At 59.3% G+C, this 13536-nt stretch overlaps 1 protein-coding gene across 2 annotated transcripts in view; it reads left to right on the forward strand.

Annotated features, from left to right (window-relative positions):
- Positions 1–13536, forward strand: part of IKZF4 (IKAROS family zinc finger 4) — a 21964-nt gene that overhangs the window by 4337 nt on the left and 4091 nt on the right. For both annotated transcript variants that reach the window (XM_014960569.1, XM_014960570.1), the window contains 3 exons: positions 1592–1696; positions 7898–8158; positions 9327–9494. In XM_014960569.1, the coding sequence (XP_014816055.1) occupies positions 1592–1696; positions 7898–8158; positions 9327–9494 (534 nt within the window). The remainder of the gene's footprint in view (positions 1–1591; positions 1697–7897; positions 8159–9326; positions 9495–13536) is intronic.

The following is a 13536-nucleotide window of genomic DNA, read 5'->3' on the forward strand; positions in this document are numbered from 1 at the left end:
GGAGAGAGGAGGGGGGGGGAAGAGGAGAAAAGGATCCTGAAATAACTCGGTGCCGTCTCCGCGCGCGGAGGGAGCCGGGGGCTGCGCTGGGCAGAGGGGACCCGCTCCAGAGGATGATTTTTAGGTGTCTGAAATCCCCCCGTGCTGGCAGGGAGAGAGGGAAGGAAAGGCCTGACCCCCCCCGAGATGCCCGTGGAGGCTGAGGACACCCCTCGTGATGGACCAAGACCCTCCGAGAGGGTCGGTCTCACCCCAAGGCAGCGGCTGGTGGGTTTTTGGCCTCAGGATGTGCCCCCCAGCCCCCGTGGGCTAACGCTCCCTCTCTCCAGGGCTCGTTATTTCGGCCTTCTCGTTAACCTCTTCTGCAGCGCACGTAGGCTTGGCGTGACCGGGGCTGGCTGGCAGCAGAGGGAGAGGGGAAGGGTCCTGGGAGGAAAGAAAACCTCTGTAAAACGCTGCCTTTGGGGAGCTGGAGGGGGGAATGAGGGTGCTGCTGGGGGGGTCCCAGCTGAAGAAGATGCTCTGCCCGAGGGCAGTCACCATAAACGCTTCCCCGTGGCCGATGAGCTCAGCGTCCCAGTAAGTCAGTCAAGAGACAATGGGATGGACTGGGCCCGGGGAGCACCGGGAGGAGAGTTGCTCCAGACGCAAAGTATTTTAGAAATAACATTCCCAGCTGGGCCGGGAGGCGCTGGCGGAGCAGCTTCTGCACTTTCCATCATGGATCTGCCCTGTCCCCGTCCCCGCGGCGTCGCTGCCCGCGGCCGCCCGGCTCCCGGGCACGCGGTGAGAGGGGGGGGCTGGCGGGGATCCGGGGGTTTTCCGTGCACTGGCAGCCAGTGGGTCTCGCCGGAACAGAAACCTGGTAGCCCCTGAAGGGGAAAAAATGAGTCCAGGCTGGAGCACAAATGGCTGGGGCTCGAGATGATCTGGGCCTTGCTTCAGCCATCCCGCTGAATTCCCTTCCCAATGAGTGGGCAGGGGGGCTGTTTCCAGGGACAAGAGTCCGTCCAGGGTGGGCTCGGCTTCCCGGGGGTGTGAGTGTCTCTTTGGGAAGTGTCACTTCAGGGGGCACCCTCGAGGAAGGGACCCTCGAGGAAGGGACCCTCGAGGAAGGGACCCTCGAGGAAGGGACCCCCGGTGCCTGGCGAAGGGGCGCACTGGGAGCACTGGGGTCAGCCTGGCCGGGGGTGTTGAGGTGGGGGATGGATGCTTGTGCGTGGGGGGTGGCCTGGCTCCCCCCAGGCTGGCACCCAGCACCGTGCTCCCCCCGAGCCCTCCTGCACGGCGTGTGGCCCCTCTCCTGCCACCCCCCTGGGTGCCAGCGATGGGGGCAAAGCAGCTGCGGCCGTGGGGCTGCTGACCAAGGAGGTCACAGCCATGGCACCGTGGTCCAGAAAGCACCGAGCTCCTGTGACACCGTGCTGGTGCGTGGGGCAGACGGTTGGGGTACACGCCGTGTCCCCCAGCCCCCCCAAAAGGCCCTCGGCAGCCCCTTTCTGAAGCGGAGGCGTTGGGGAGGGGGCTTGGTGGGGCGAAACCATCAACTGTGCTTCGGGCATCACTCACTCGTGTTTCCCTCCTCCCAAAGGCAGCGGGGATTCCTCTCTGGAGAAGGAGTTCAGCTCGGCGATCGTGGGGCCCACGGTGAGCACTCCCAACAGCCAGCACTCCTCCCCGAGCCGCTCGCTCAGCGGTGAGTACCCCCCGGCTCTATCGTGGGGAGAGAGCCCTGCCAGGCTCTGCCCTGCTCTGTCCCCAAACCCTGCACCCTCTCAGGCGTGACAGAAATTCCGACTTCCCGCTGGGACAGATTTCTCTCCCGCTCTGACTCTTTGTTTTCCAACCCCAGAGGATAAAAACTGGCTCTGGTTTCCCTGCAGAGCAGCCGCCCCGTTGCCCATCCCGGGCAGCGGCCGTTTGCCGGGTGGGCTGTGGGGATGCCGAGGGGTTGGGGTCTTTCCTGGGGGGGGGGGTGAATTTCACGTTGATTTTTGGGCAGCTGCGTGTCCCGGGCTGTTAATGGTGACAGCTTTGGGGCCATCGGGTGCTTTGGAATTGGTTATTTTTTGATATCTGCCCGGCTGGGTGCGTGGGGACGGAGGAGCCGCTCCTCTGCCTTTCGGGTGGCATCTGGGGCAGGTCCTGGAGGAGCAGGAGATCTCTCCCCCCATGCCATGGGGTCTGTGGGGAGGGTGTTTGTGTCAGGAGAACCCCAGGTACGTTTGGAGACCCCCAGAGTGATGAAAGGCACCGCCAGCTCCCGGCCTCCGCTGCGGTCTGTGCCGTTGGGTTCAGGCACCGGCTTTGCCATCGGCTCCCTCCGTCCTTTCTGCCTCCCCCTGGCAAAAAGAAATGAGAAGAAGAGGGGGGAGGCAGCACCGGCCAGCCCTTGTCACCCCACGGGTGCCATCGTCCCCGGTGCCATCGTCCCAGCTGGTGGCTGGCACCGAGAGGGAGCTCACCCAGAACCAGTATCAATGTGGGGAATCATCTCCTGCCCGTGGCGTGGACCCTCCATCTCCATCTCTGCCTACGGATGGGATTCATCACCTTTTATTTCAAATGAAGGAAACTGCTTTTTTGGGGATGTATTTAAGGAACCTCCCCCAGTAAAACAGGTCTGGTTTCCAGTTGTGGCGCTCTGTCCCTGCCCTGGTGTGTCCCCCGCTCCCGCCGAGGGGATTTTGAGGAGGAATGTGCCGTTTCCTGGGTTCCCCTGGGCCGTTGGTGCTGCTGAGGAGGAGAAGGGACGCTGTGACAGGAGGAACCTTGAGGTTCAGGAGCCGACCGTTGGGCCGTCTCTATCGGATTGACTCATTCCACCCCAAAACCACCGGCGCTGCTCAACTCTCCCCGCTCTCCCCCCTCGCTGCCCGTTGCTGCGGTGGAGAAACTCCCCCATAATTTCTGGGGGCGGGCTCCGGCAGCGAGACGTCGGGGACACCTCTGGTCCCCAGCTTTTGAAGGTTGCTCTTTGTGACCCAGGATTAACCAAACCCCAAAAGGCGACGTTTTCAGAAGAGGTGACATTACAAATTAGCTCCGGTGCTGTTTTTCCTTTTCATCACTCCCTCTTTTATTTTACATTTGCCCTGGAAGGAGGCTCAGGAGCTCCATGAAGAAACCGAGCCTTGGCTTTCCGGCGGAGGAGCAGCTCGGAGAGGGAAATGCAGCTTTTTTTTGCTTGATCAGAAGCAAAAGGAGAGGAGCACGTGGAGAGAGAGTGAAAGGACAATAACCATCCCTTCCCCTTTAACAGCGGGCCGCCGGTGATGGTATTGCCTCTGATCCGACTTGACTTCCCAGCTGGTTCATCCAGGCAGCGCCGTGCCCCAGAGGAGCCAGGACATTGTGTAACCTGTTCTGCCAGCAGAGAGACTTCTCCCCGGCGAGACCCGGACTCCGCGTTGGTTCTGAAAGGGAGAATTACAGAACAATAGTTGGCCTCCCTTCTATGCCCAGGGAAGAAAAAAAAAAAAAAAAAAAAAAAAACAAGTCCTCAGGGGAACGGGAGAGTTAAAAAAAAAACCAACAAAAACCCAACCAGAAAATCAAAGTGCACGAACGAACGTCAACTCCTGCCTCGACGGCAGCTCCCGCCGCCCGGAGAGGAGCTTTTCACTCCGTGTTTGTGCAGAGGAAGGGAAGGAGGGGAGGGAAAGCCAGAATTCCTGGGCTCTTCACCCGGCAATAAACCTCTCGCAGGCTCCGGTGAATCACTTCCATGCTGCTGCTCCTCCTTAATCCCCGCCGGCCCGGCTGGACCCGGCCCTGGGGCAGAGCCAGAGCCCTCCTGTCCCCCGGGGCTGAGGGTGGTGAGGAAGAGGAGCTCCCCCGGCTCCTCGGGGGGAGTGGGGGGAGCAGGTAGTGGGTGCGATCGGCCGAGGAGCCTCCCCAGGGGCTTCCCTCTCGCTCCCGGCTGCTGGCAATGGCTGAAAGTGGGAGGAAACGTCCCAATTTGATCATTTAAAGACTGGCTCTCGGAACGGGGCGACTTGTCACCGAGGCTGGGGGTGTCCCAGGACAGGGAACATCTTGCCTCTGCCATCGCCGGTGTTGGCACGTTCTCCTTGCCCAATAAGTGACCCAAAACCTCCCTGGGAAGGATCCACCTCGCCCAACTGGGAAGGATCCCCCCAGCCTCATCCCGTGGCAGAGTTTTCTCAGGACCCCCTGGTTTTTAAAGGTCAAATCCTGCAGCCAATTTGGTACCTGGGATGTTTCCAAGGCTTTCTGGGATGCCCTCGGTGTCCCCGGCCCGTGGGTGAGTGTCCCTGCTCTCCCAAAGGACTGAACCAGCCCCCGGGGTCGAACTGGCACCAGATTTGGAAGCTGCTGGGATTTCACTCCGTTCTCACGCCCGTCCCCCCCAGGCAGCCCGGGCTCTGCCATCGCCCACCCTCTGGGCAGCAGCAGCATCTCCTTTTGTGTACAGAAAGTTCAGCTTCCTCCCTCCAGCCCCCACAGTTCTTCTCTTAAGGGATTGGGAAGAGCCTCCCGCTTTAAATGGAAGAAAGGAGAATCTTGATATTTCAAGGGATTCTGTAAATATTTTCTTTAAGGCCGTGGGCTCGGTGCGTGGCCATGGGGGTGACCTGGATCCGACTTCACTCCATCATCATCATCTTCCTCCAGCCCCCAGGAGCAGGTAGCGGGTGCGATCGGCCGAGGAGCCTCCCCAGGGGCTTCCCTCTCGCTCCCGGCTGCTGGCAATGGCTGAAAGTGGGAGGAAACTTCCCGATTTGATCGTTTTAAAGACTGGCTCTCGGAACGGGGCGATTTGTCACCGAGGCTGGGGGTGTCCTGGCAGAAAGCTCTCCCTCGGGCAGAGGGAACGGGAGGTGGGACGGACGCTGTGCCGAGGGAGGGAGCGGGGTCCGGGTGGGCGAGTTCCTCGGGAAGGGTTGAGGTTTGTCCCGTGTCCTTCCCCTCTCCCGATCCCGGCCGGGGGCTGGCAGCGGAGGGTGGCCACGCTCTCTCTCGGGGAGTGTTTGATTTGTGGCATTCCACAGATCGTTAGAGCCGCCGGGAATGTAGGTCAGGGCTGGCGCATCCCCTCGCCGGCTCCCGGTGCCGCAGGAGGAAGGGAAGGAAGGTGGCGGCGGGGAGGGAACCCCAAGGGGCTTGGCTTTCCCCCCAATCCCTCTGGCACCCCCGGCTTTGGTGGGATTTACAGCCCGGACCCACGGCCTCACCTTGAGTGCTGTGTCCAGTTTTGGGCCCCCTACCATAAAAAAAGACATTGAGGGGCTGGAGCGGGTCCAGAGAAGGGCGACAAAGCTGGTGAGGGGTCTGGAGAATAAGTCTGATGAGGAGAGGCTGAGGGAGCTGGGGGTGTTCAGCCTGGAGAAGAGGAGGCTGAGGGGAGACCTCATTGCTCTCTCCAACTCCCTGAAAGGAGGGTGTAGAGAGGTGGGGGTCGGTCTCTTTTCTCAAGTCACAGGCGACAGGACGAGAGGAAATGGCCTCAAGTTGCGCCAGGGGAGGTTCAGGCTGGATATTAGGAAACATTTTTTCCCTGAAAGGGTTCTCAGCCCTTGGAATGGGCTGCCCAGGGAGGGGGTTGAGGCCCCATCCCTGGAGGTGTTCAAAAGCCGGGTTGATGTGGTGCTGGGAGGTCTGGTTTAGTGATGATGCTCCTTGTTTGTTGTGGGGGTGTCTATTTTTGTCAGTCAGGTTGATGGTTGGACGAGATGATCTTGAAGGTCCCTTCCAACCTAGAAGAGTCTGTGATTCTGTGACCCTTTGGTCCTGCCCTCGCTCTGCTCCTGCCTGGGCCAGAAGCTCTGCGGCCACGGTAGCCACCAGCCCTCGGCCCCAGCATCGCTCACCTCCGCTCCCCTCATTTCACACAAACCTTTTTGGGGCTCTCGGTGCCACCCCAGGGGTGTCTGTTTGTACGTCCCCTCCCTGTATTGGGGATTCTGGCCACGATTCCTGCAGCCTCCTGGGCTCTGAGGGAAGGGGAAGGGGCTGAGCTGCCCGCAGGGAGCCTGCCCTCCACCCAGGACCTGGGGCTTTTCAGGCACCAGCGTCCTCTTTGGGTTCTTTTTTCTGCCTTTAAGATTCCCGATTTGATCGTTTTAAAGACTGGCTCTCGGAACGGGGCGATTTGTCACCGAGGCTGGGGGTGTCCTGGCAGAAAGCTCTCCCTCGGGCAGAGGGAACGGGAGGTGGGACGGACGCTGTGCCGAGGGAGGGAGCGGGGTCCGGGTGGGCGAGTTCCTCGGGAAGGGTTGAGGTTTGTCCCGTGTCCTTCCCCTCTCCCGATCCCGGCCGGGGGCTGGCAGCGGAGGGTGGCCACGCTCTCTCTCGGGGAGTGTTTGATTTGTGGCATTCCACAGATCGTTAGAGCCGCCGGGAATGTAGGTCAGGGCTGGCGCATCCCCTCGCCGGCTCCCGGTGCCGCAGGAGGAAGGGAAGGAAGGTGGCGGCGGGGAGGGAACCCCAAGGGGCTTGGCTTTCCCCCCAATCCCTCTGGCACCCCCGGCTTTGGTGGGATTTACAGCCCGGACCCACGGCCTCACCTTGAGTGCTGTGTCCAGTTTTGGGCCCCCTACCATAAAAAAGACATTGAGGGGCTGGAGCGGGTCCAGAGAAGGGCGACAAAGCTGGTGAGGGGTCTGGAGAATAAGTCTGATGAGGAGAGGCTGAGGGAGCTGGGGGCGTTCAGCCTGGAGAAGAGGAGGCTGAGGGGAGACCTCATTGCTCTCTCCAACTCCCTGAAAGGAGGGGGTAGAGAGGTGGGGGTCGGTCTCTTTTCTCAAGTCACAGGCGACAGGACGAGAGGAAATGGCCTCAAGTTGCGCCAGGGAACGTTCAGGCTGGATATTAGGAAACATTTTTTCCCTGAAAGGGTTCTCAGCCCTTGGAATGGGCTGCCCAGGGAGGGGGTTGAGGCCCCATCCCTGGAGGGGTTCAAAAGCCGGGTTGATGTGGTGCTGGGAGGTCTGGTTTAGTGATGATGCTCCTTGTTTGTTGTGGGGGTGTCTATTTTTGTCAGTCAGGTTGATGGTTGGACGAGATGATCTTGAAGGTCCCTTCCAACCTAGAAGAGTCTGTGATTCTGTGACCCTTTGGTCCTGCCCTCGCTCTGCTCCTGCCTGGGCCAGAAGCTCTGCGGCCACGGTAGCCACCAGCCCTCGGCCCCAGCATCGCTCACCTCCGCTCCCCTCATTTCACACAAACCTTTTTGGGGCTCTCGGTGCCACCCCAGGGGTGTCTGTTTGTACGTCCCCTCCCTGTATTGGGGATTCTGGCCACGATTCCTGCAGCCTCCTGGGCTCTGAGGGAAGGGGAAGGGGCTGAGCTGCCCGCAGGGAGCCTGCCCTCCACCCAGGACCTGGGGCTTTTCAGGCACCAGCGTCCTCTTTGGGTTCTTTTTTCTGCCTTTAAGAGAGTTGATGGATTCCAGGTCTTGTAGCGAAGCTGAAAACTTGTGGGGAAGCGATGGCTTCTCCGCTGAGACGGGATTTCCTGTCGGTCCCGGAGACTCCTGTCAGGCTCTCTCTGTGCCAGGGCGTTTTGAACCTTTACTGGTCCAGGGAGTCAAAATTCGGTGGTTTTGCTTCCTCTGCAGCGCTTCAGAAGCACGTAGTGGTTTTTCTTCCCCCCCCTCTACCTTTGAATCCAGGGAATTAAATGTCTTTTCCTTCGGTCGGTGGCGGCCGAGCCCGGGACCTCACGTCATCCAGGTTTGCTGGTGGCTCGCGAGTAGTCGATGCAATAAGAAGATGCTCATTTATCTCAAACTAATCACTTAATGCATCACCTTCTTTCTTTCAGGAGTAAGTCCTGCCTAAGCCGGGCAGTTTAAAGCTCCCAGCTTTAACTTCCCAGGTGTTGTGTTTTTTTTTTCCCTTCTCTCTGCTGACTGTGTTTTTTATCCCTTCAGCCAACTCCATCAAGGTGGAGATGTACAGCGATGAGGAAGGCAGCCGGCTGCTGGCGCAGGAGGAGCGCATGCTGGAGAAGGAGGACAGTGTGATCGTGGAGGACTCTCTCTCGGAGCCCCTGGGCTACTGCGACGGGACGGGCCAGGAGCCCCACTCCCCCGGGGGCATTCGGTTGCCCAACGGCAAGCTCAAGTGTGACATCTGCGGGATGGTGTGCATCGGCCCCAACGTGCTGATGGTGCACAAGCGCAGCCACACCGGTGAGTGTGCCCCGGGGCAGGGGCAAGGGGGTGGAGGGAAGCACCTTTTGGAAGCCTGGTGGCAAGTGAGTGTTGGCTGGTGGCCACAGAAGCCACGGGAGGTGGGTGTTGGGTCCCAGACGCTGACCCTGGTAGTGGTGGCCAGAAGATGGTAGTGGGGAAAGGCCCAGGGGGGTGCGTGTAGAAGGTTTTTCCTCTTCATGTCCGACCCATGGCTGGGTCTGTCGCTGCCCAGGGCTGGAGGTGACATCCAGAGCATGGCTTTGGTATCGAACAAGTCCTGCACTTGGGTCACAACAACCCCAGGCAGCGCTACAGGCTGGGGGCAGAGGGGCTGGAGCTGCCGGGCAGAAAAGGACCTGGGGGTGTTGGTCAACTGTCGGCTGAACGTGAGCCAGCAGTGTGCCCAGGTGGCCAAGAAAGCCAACAGCATCCTGGCCTGTGTCAGGAACAGCGTGGCGAGTAGGGCCCAAGAGGTGATTGTCCCCCTGTACTGGGCACTGGTGAGGCCTCACCTCGAGTGCTGTGTCCAGTTTTGGGCCCCCTACCATAAAAAAGACATTGAGGGGCTGGAGCGGGTCCAGAGAAGGGCGACAAAGCTGGTGAGGGGTCTGGAGAATAAGTCTGATGAGGAGAGGCTGAGGGAGCTGGGGGTGTTCAGCCTGGAGAAGAGGAGGCTGAGGGGAGACCTTCTTGCTCTCTCCAACTCCCTGAAAGGAGGGGGTAGAGAGGTGGGGGTCGGTCTCTTTTCTCAAGTCCCAGGCGACAGGACAAGAGGAAATGACCTCAGGTTGTGCCAGGGGAGGTTCAGGCTGGATATTAGGACAAATTTTTTCTCTGAAAGGGTTCTCAGCTCTTGGAATGGGCTGCCCAGGGAGGGGGTTGAGGCCCCATCCCTGGAGGTGTTCAAAAGCCGGGTTGATGTGGTGCTGGGAGGTCTGGTTTAGTGATGATGCTCCTTGTTTGTTGTGGGGGTGTCTATTTTTGTCAGTCGGGTTGACAGTTGGACAAGATGATCTTTAAGGTCTCTTCCAACCTAGAAGATTCTGTGATTCTGTGAACCTGGGGCTTCCCTCCTCAAACGTGCTCAGCCCTGCTCTCCTAGGCTCTTCCTAAGCTCTGCAGGCTTAGGAAATTGGGAGTTTCACCCCCTGCTCTGGTTTCACAGGAGAAAGGCCCTTCCACTGCAACCAGTGCGGAGCCTCCTTCACCCAGAAGGGAAACCTCCTGCGCCACATCAAGCTGCACTCGGGGGAGAAACCCTTCAAATGTCCCTTCTGCAACTACGCCTGTCGCAGGAGGGACGCGCTGACCGGCCACCTGCGGACACACTCCGGTGGGTACCCCCGGCCGGGATGGGACGGGAGGGAGCACATGGGGACGGGGATTGAGACCCCAAAGCTCTGAGCCCAAATTTCCTCTCATTATCAGCTCCGGGTTTGTCGCCGTCGCGTCGTGCGTTGGTGTCTGGTTGATGGTCTGGGGGCTGCTCTGACCTGCGTTGCCCGTGGGGCTCTGTGCCCGCCGTGTTCCAGCCGTTCCTGGGGGGTTATTGCATCTTCTTTCTTATAAAGATAAATGTTTAATAGATTTTTATTGAGTCGAGATAGGTCCCCACCCTTGGGTGTGCCCTGCCCCAGCGAGAACGAGCACCGAGGGGTTTTGTTTGTGTGTTGGTTTGACATTGTCCTTTTTAAATACGACATTTGAGATGTGGTTTTTTGCACCCGCTGGTTCCGTGATGTAAGAGCTGGCGGGGGCTGAGGGGGAGGAGGGGGGGGATGAAGAACACCAGCCCCACTTTCTCAGGCTTTGCCCTCGCTTTTGCGTCTCCGCGGGGCCAACGGGGCTCTGAAAGTTCACCCAGTTGGCTTTGATCACCTGCAGCTCGCTCCCTTTTGAGTGTCGTGTCTTCCTGGAAGGAAGAAACTTGGCCCCTGAAGAGCCTGTTCCCATCACAGCCCTGCCCAGAGCCCCGAAACCTGCTCCCCCCTCACAGCCCCAGAGCCCCCCCCATTTTCTTTAGGTCTCTGCCCTTCGCTGGGGAGGGTGTGATGCTCCCAATTTCAGCTCCCGTCTTGCTGTGGATGGCTCTTCCCACTTGGCTGGTTTCTTTTGGAGTTTGTCCTCCACGCAGAGCTGAGACTTTCTGGGAGGTGCCAGAGGGGGTGAAATCGGGGTGGTTTGACCCCCAGAGTGAGGTGCCTGGATGGGGGCTGTTGGTTCTGGCCTGGCATCTGCACGGGAGGAGGTTTGGGGCTTTGCAGGAGCTTCCCATCCCTTATATTTTGCCTCTGGACGTCCCCGCGGGCACAGGACAAAGCTGCCTCTCGGTGTAAGGCTTTTTTTTGGCCTCTCGTCTGGTTCTGCAGCCCGAGGTGGTGTTTCTGACCCCGAGGTGGTGTTTCTGACCCCGAGGTGGTGTTTCTGACCCCGAGGTGGTCGGGGAGAGGAGGTGAGGCTCGTGGCCTTGGGCTTTGCCCCTTAACAGGGAGAAACGCCAAAGAAACCCTTTCTTTCTTTACGGTTGATCCTTATCTCTGAGAGGGGGAAAATAGGAAGTCGGAAGGCGAGGAGTTGGGGGCAGTAACCCCAGTGTCTTGAACTCTGGAGAGCAAAGAGCTTGTGTGTGTCTCCTCCTGGTGACAGCCTGGCCCTGGTGACAGCCTGGCCCTGGTGACAGCCCCACTCCCCACCAAGCACCGAAGTCGCCGCCGCGGTTTTTCAGACCGACCGAGCCCCGGCTGCTCCTCCTCAAGGAGTCCTTCGCTCCGGAGCCATCACCATCCTCCTCCTCTCCATCCCGGGCAGCGCTGCGGGGGCTCAGGAAGGATTTTTGCTGTGGGGGAGCTTTGGCACCCATCCACCGTGAGCTCTCCTCGCCGGTGGCTCTGCCCCGTGCCCCTCGGGGTGACCCCAACCACCCCCTGCCCAGGGACAGGTCTGGGGGGGGTGGGACAGGGGGTCTAAACCGGGGCAGCTCCTGGATTTTTTTGGAAAAAGTGTATCTTCTGGTGCGTCTGGAGCAGAGACCCATGAGGAAGGTCTTGGTTCTTCTCTTTGTTTAAACCCACCCCGTCCCCTCCGTGTTGGGGGGGTGTTTGGGGGTGATACGTGGCAGCTCCTGGTGAGACCCCGCTCCGAGCCCTCAGGGGCTTTCTCTGGATTCATGTGGGGTCAGGGGACCCCAAACCATCCAGACCCAGAGATGTGGGGCCATTTCTGGACCCGGTCGCTTGTGTCTCCTCCTGTGGGTCGAGGTTCCTGTCCACCACGATCCCCCCGGATGGATCCTCAGCTGAGCCACGACGACATCTCCCCGCTGCCTGGCACCGAAAGGGTTGCCTGGAGTCCTTCAATCAAGAGACACAGAAATGGGACGAGTCTTCGCAACATATCAAACAAAAAAATTAGCCTTTATGGGAGCTAATTACTCAGAAAACCTTCGTTTAATGTGGATTTCAGAGGCGAAGGGCTGGCGGTTCCCCTGCCTGGGTGGAAGGCGGCGGGGCTCGCCGTTCCCTCCCTCCCTCCCTCTGCCTTAACTAGAGGCCTGTGCGTTTCATGCCGGCCCCACGAGGGACACCCAGCTTTCATCTCGGAAGATGTACTGGCCAAAAAAAGTGAGGTATTAAAATCCAGATCAAACAGGCCGCGTTGGCTCTCAAATAGATCAGAAGCCGCAAACCCCCACCCCGGGAGAGCCGGGACGCGCTGCCCGTCCCCCCCCGAGACCTCCCTCCCCATCCGTCCTCGCCGCTTCCCAGCCCCGTAAATAAACCAACCTGGAGCTGGTTTTCGGAGGGAACTTCTCCCTTTGTTGTACTTGGTCACAAGGAACTTCTCCTGGTCCAACAGCATCCTGGCCTGGGTCAGGAACAGCGTGGGGAGTAGGGCCCGAGAGGTGATTGTCCCCCTGTACTGGGCACTGGTGAGGCCTCACCTCGAGTGCTGTGTCCAGTTTTGGACCCCCCTACCATAAAAAAGACATTGAGGGGCTGGAGCGGGTCCAGAGAAGGGCGACAAAGCTGGTGAGGGGTCTGGAGAATAAGTCTGATGAGGAGAGGCTGAGGGAGCTGGGGGTGTTCAGCCTGGAGAAGAGGAGGCTGAGGGGAGACCTTCTTGCTCTCTCCAACTCCCTGAAAGGAGGGGGTAGAGAGGTGGGGGTCGGTCTCTTTTCTCAAGTCCCAGGCGACAGGACAAGAGGAAATGGCCTCAAGTTGCGCCAGGGGAGGTTCAGGCTGGATATTAGGAACAATTTTTTCCCTGAAAGGGTTCTCAGCCCTTGGAATGGGCTGCCCAGGGAGGGGGTTGAGGCCCCATCCCTGGAGGTGTTCAAAAGCCGGGTTGATGTGGTGCTGGGAGGTCTGGTTTAGTGATGATGCTCCTTGTTTGTTGTGGGGGTGTCTATTTTTGTCAAAATTAGGTTGACGGTTGGACAAGATGATCTTGAAGGTCCCTTCCAACCTAGAAGATTCTGTGATTTTGTGATTCTGTGGGGCCTGGGGGCAAGGGGAGTGTTCAGGTGGCTCCTGAACTCCCGGCTTGGCCAAGCCCCCCGGGGCAGGGACACCCCCTCCTGTCCCCCCCCATCACTGATTTTTGGGGGTCTCTGCGGCAGTTTTTGGGTCGGAGCTGGTAGGAGGAGGTGCTGGCCCCGTGGAGCAAAAACACTTGACGTGAATCCCCGTGTCGGGGCTGGAACAGGGAGGGGGGGGGGTGTTAAATATGAATTCACCTTCAGCCCGAAAAGGTGGTGGTGTTTTTGATTAAAAAAAAGCAGTTAAAGGTTAAACCACAAACTGCAAAAAAAAAAAAAAAACCCGAAACAGCCCTGTAAATCTGACAGGAACAGAAAGAGCCGGGTCCAGGCAGCTCCTCCCCGAGCCTGGCATAGAGGGGGGCTCTGGGGGGGCTCTGGGGGCTGCCCCGTGTCCCTGCCAGCACTTGGGGGGAGGGGGCAAGGGCTCCAGATTCCAGAAAAAAATTTAATTTTAATTTTTCCCTCATTAGCATCTTCCCTAACGAGCTGCCTCCCCCGTGTCCGACCCAGCGTGACCAACCTGGACCCCTTTTTCCCCCCCCTCCCCAGGCTATTTAATGGGGTGGGGGCCACCGTTCCCCCCCATACCCAAAGGACGTGGGCTGCTCTGCTGCCCCCGGGGGCTGCTCTAATTATACCTAATTAGCAATCACCCGGCAGGGTGGCACAAAACCCCCGTGTCAGCGTTTCCCCATCTCTGCGCCATGGAAATGGTGACGGGGCTGAGATACCATCTCCCCGGGGGGTGGGGGGGTCCTGGGTTTTTGCTGTAAATCATCCATCTGCTCGTTAAAACGTGCAGGTAACGAGGTGGCTGGGCCACCCCCGTGTCCCC

The sequence above is a fragment of the Calidris pugnax genome, unplaced genomic scaffold (assembly GCF_001431845.1).
Source record: "Calidris pugnax isolate Ruff unplaced genomic scaffold, ASM143184v1 scaffold541, whole genome shotgun sequence".
Lineage (NCBI taxonomy): Eukaryota > Metazoa > Chordata > Aves > Charadriiformes > Scolopacidae > Calidris > Calidris pugnax.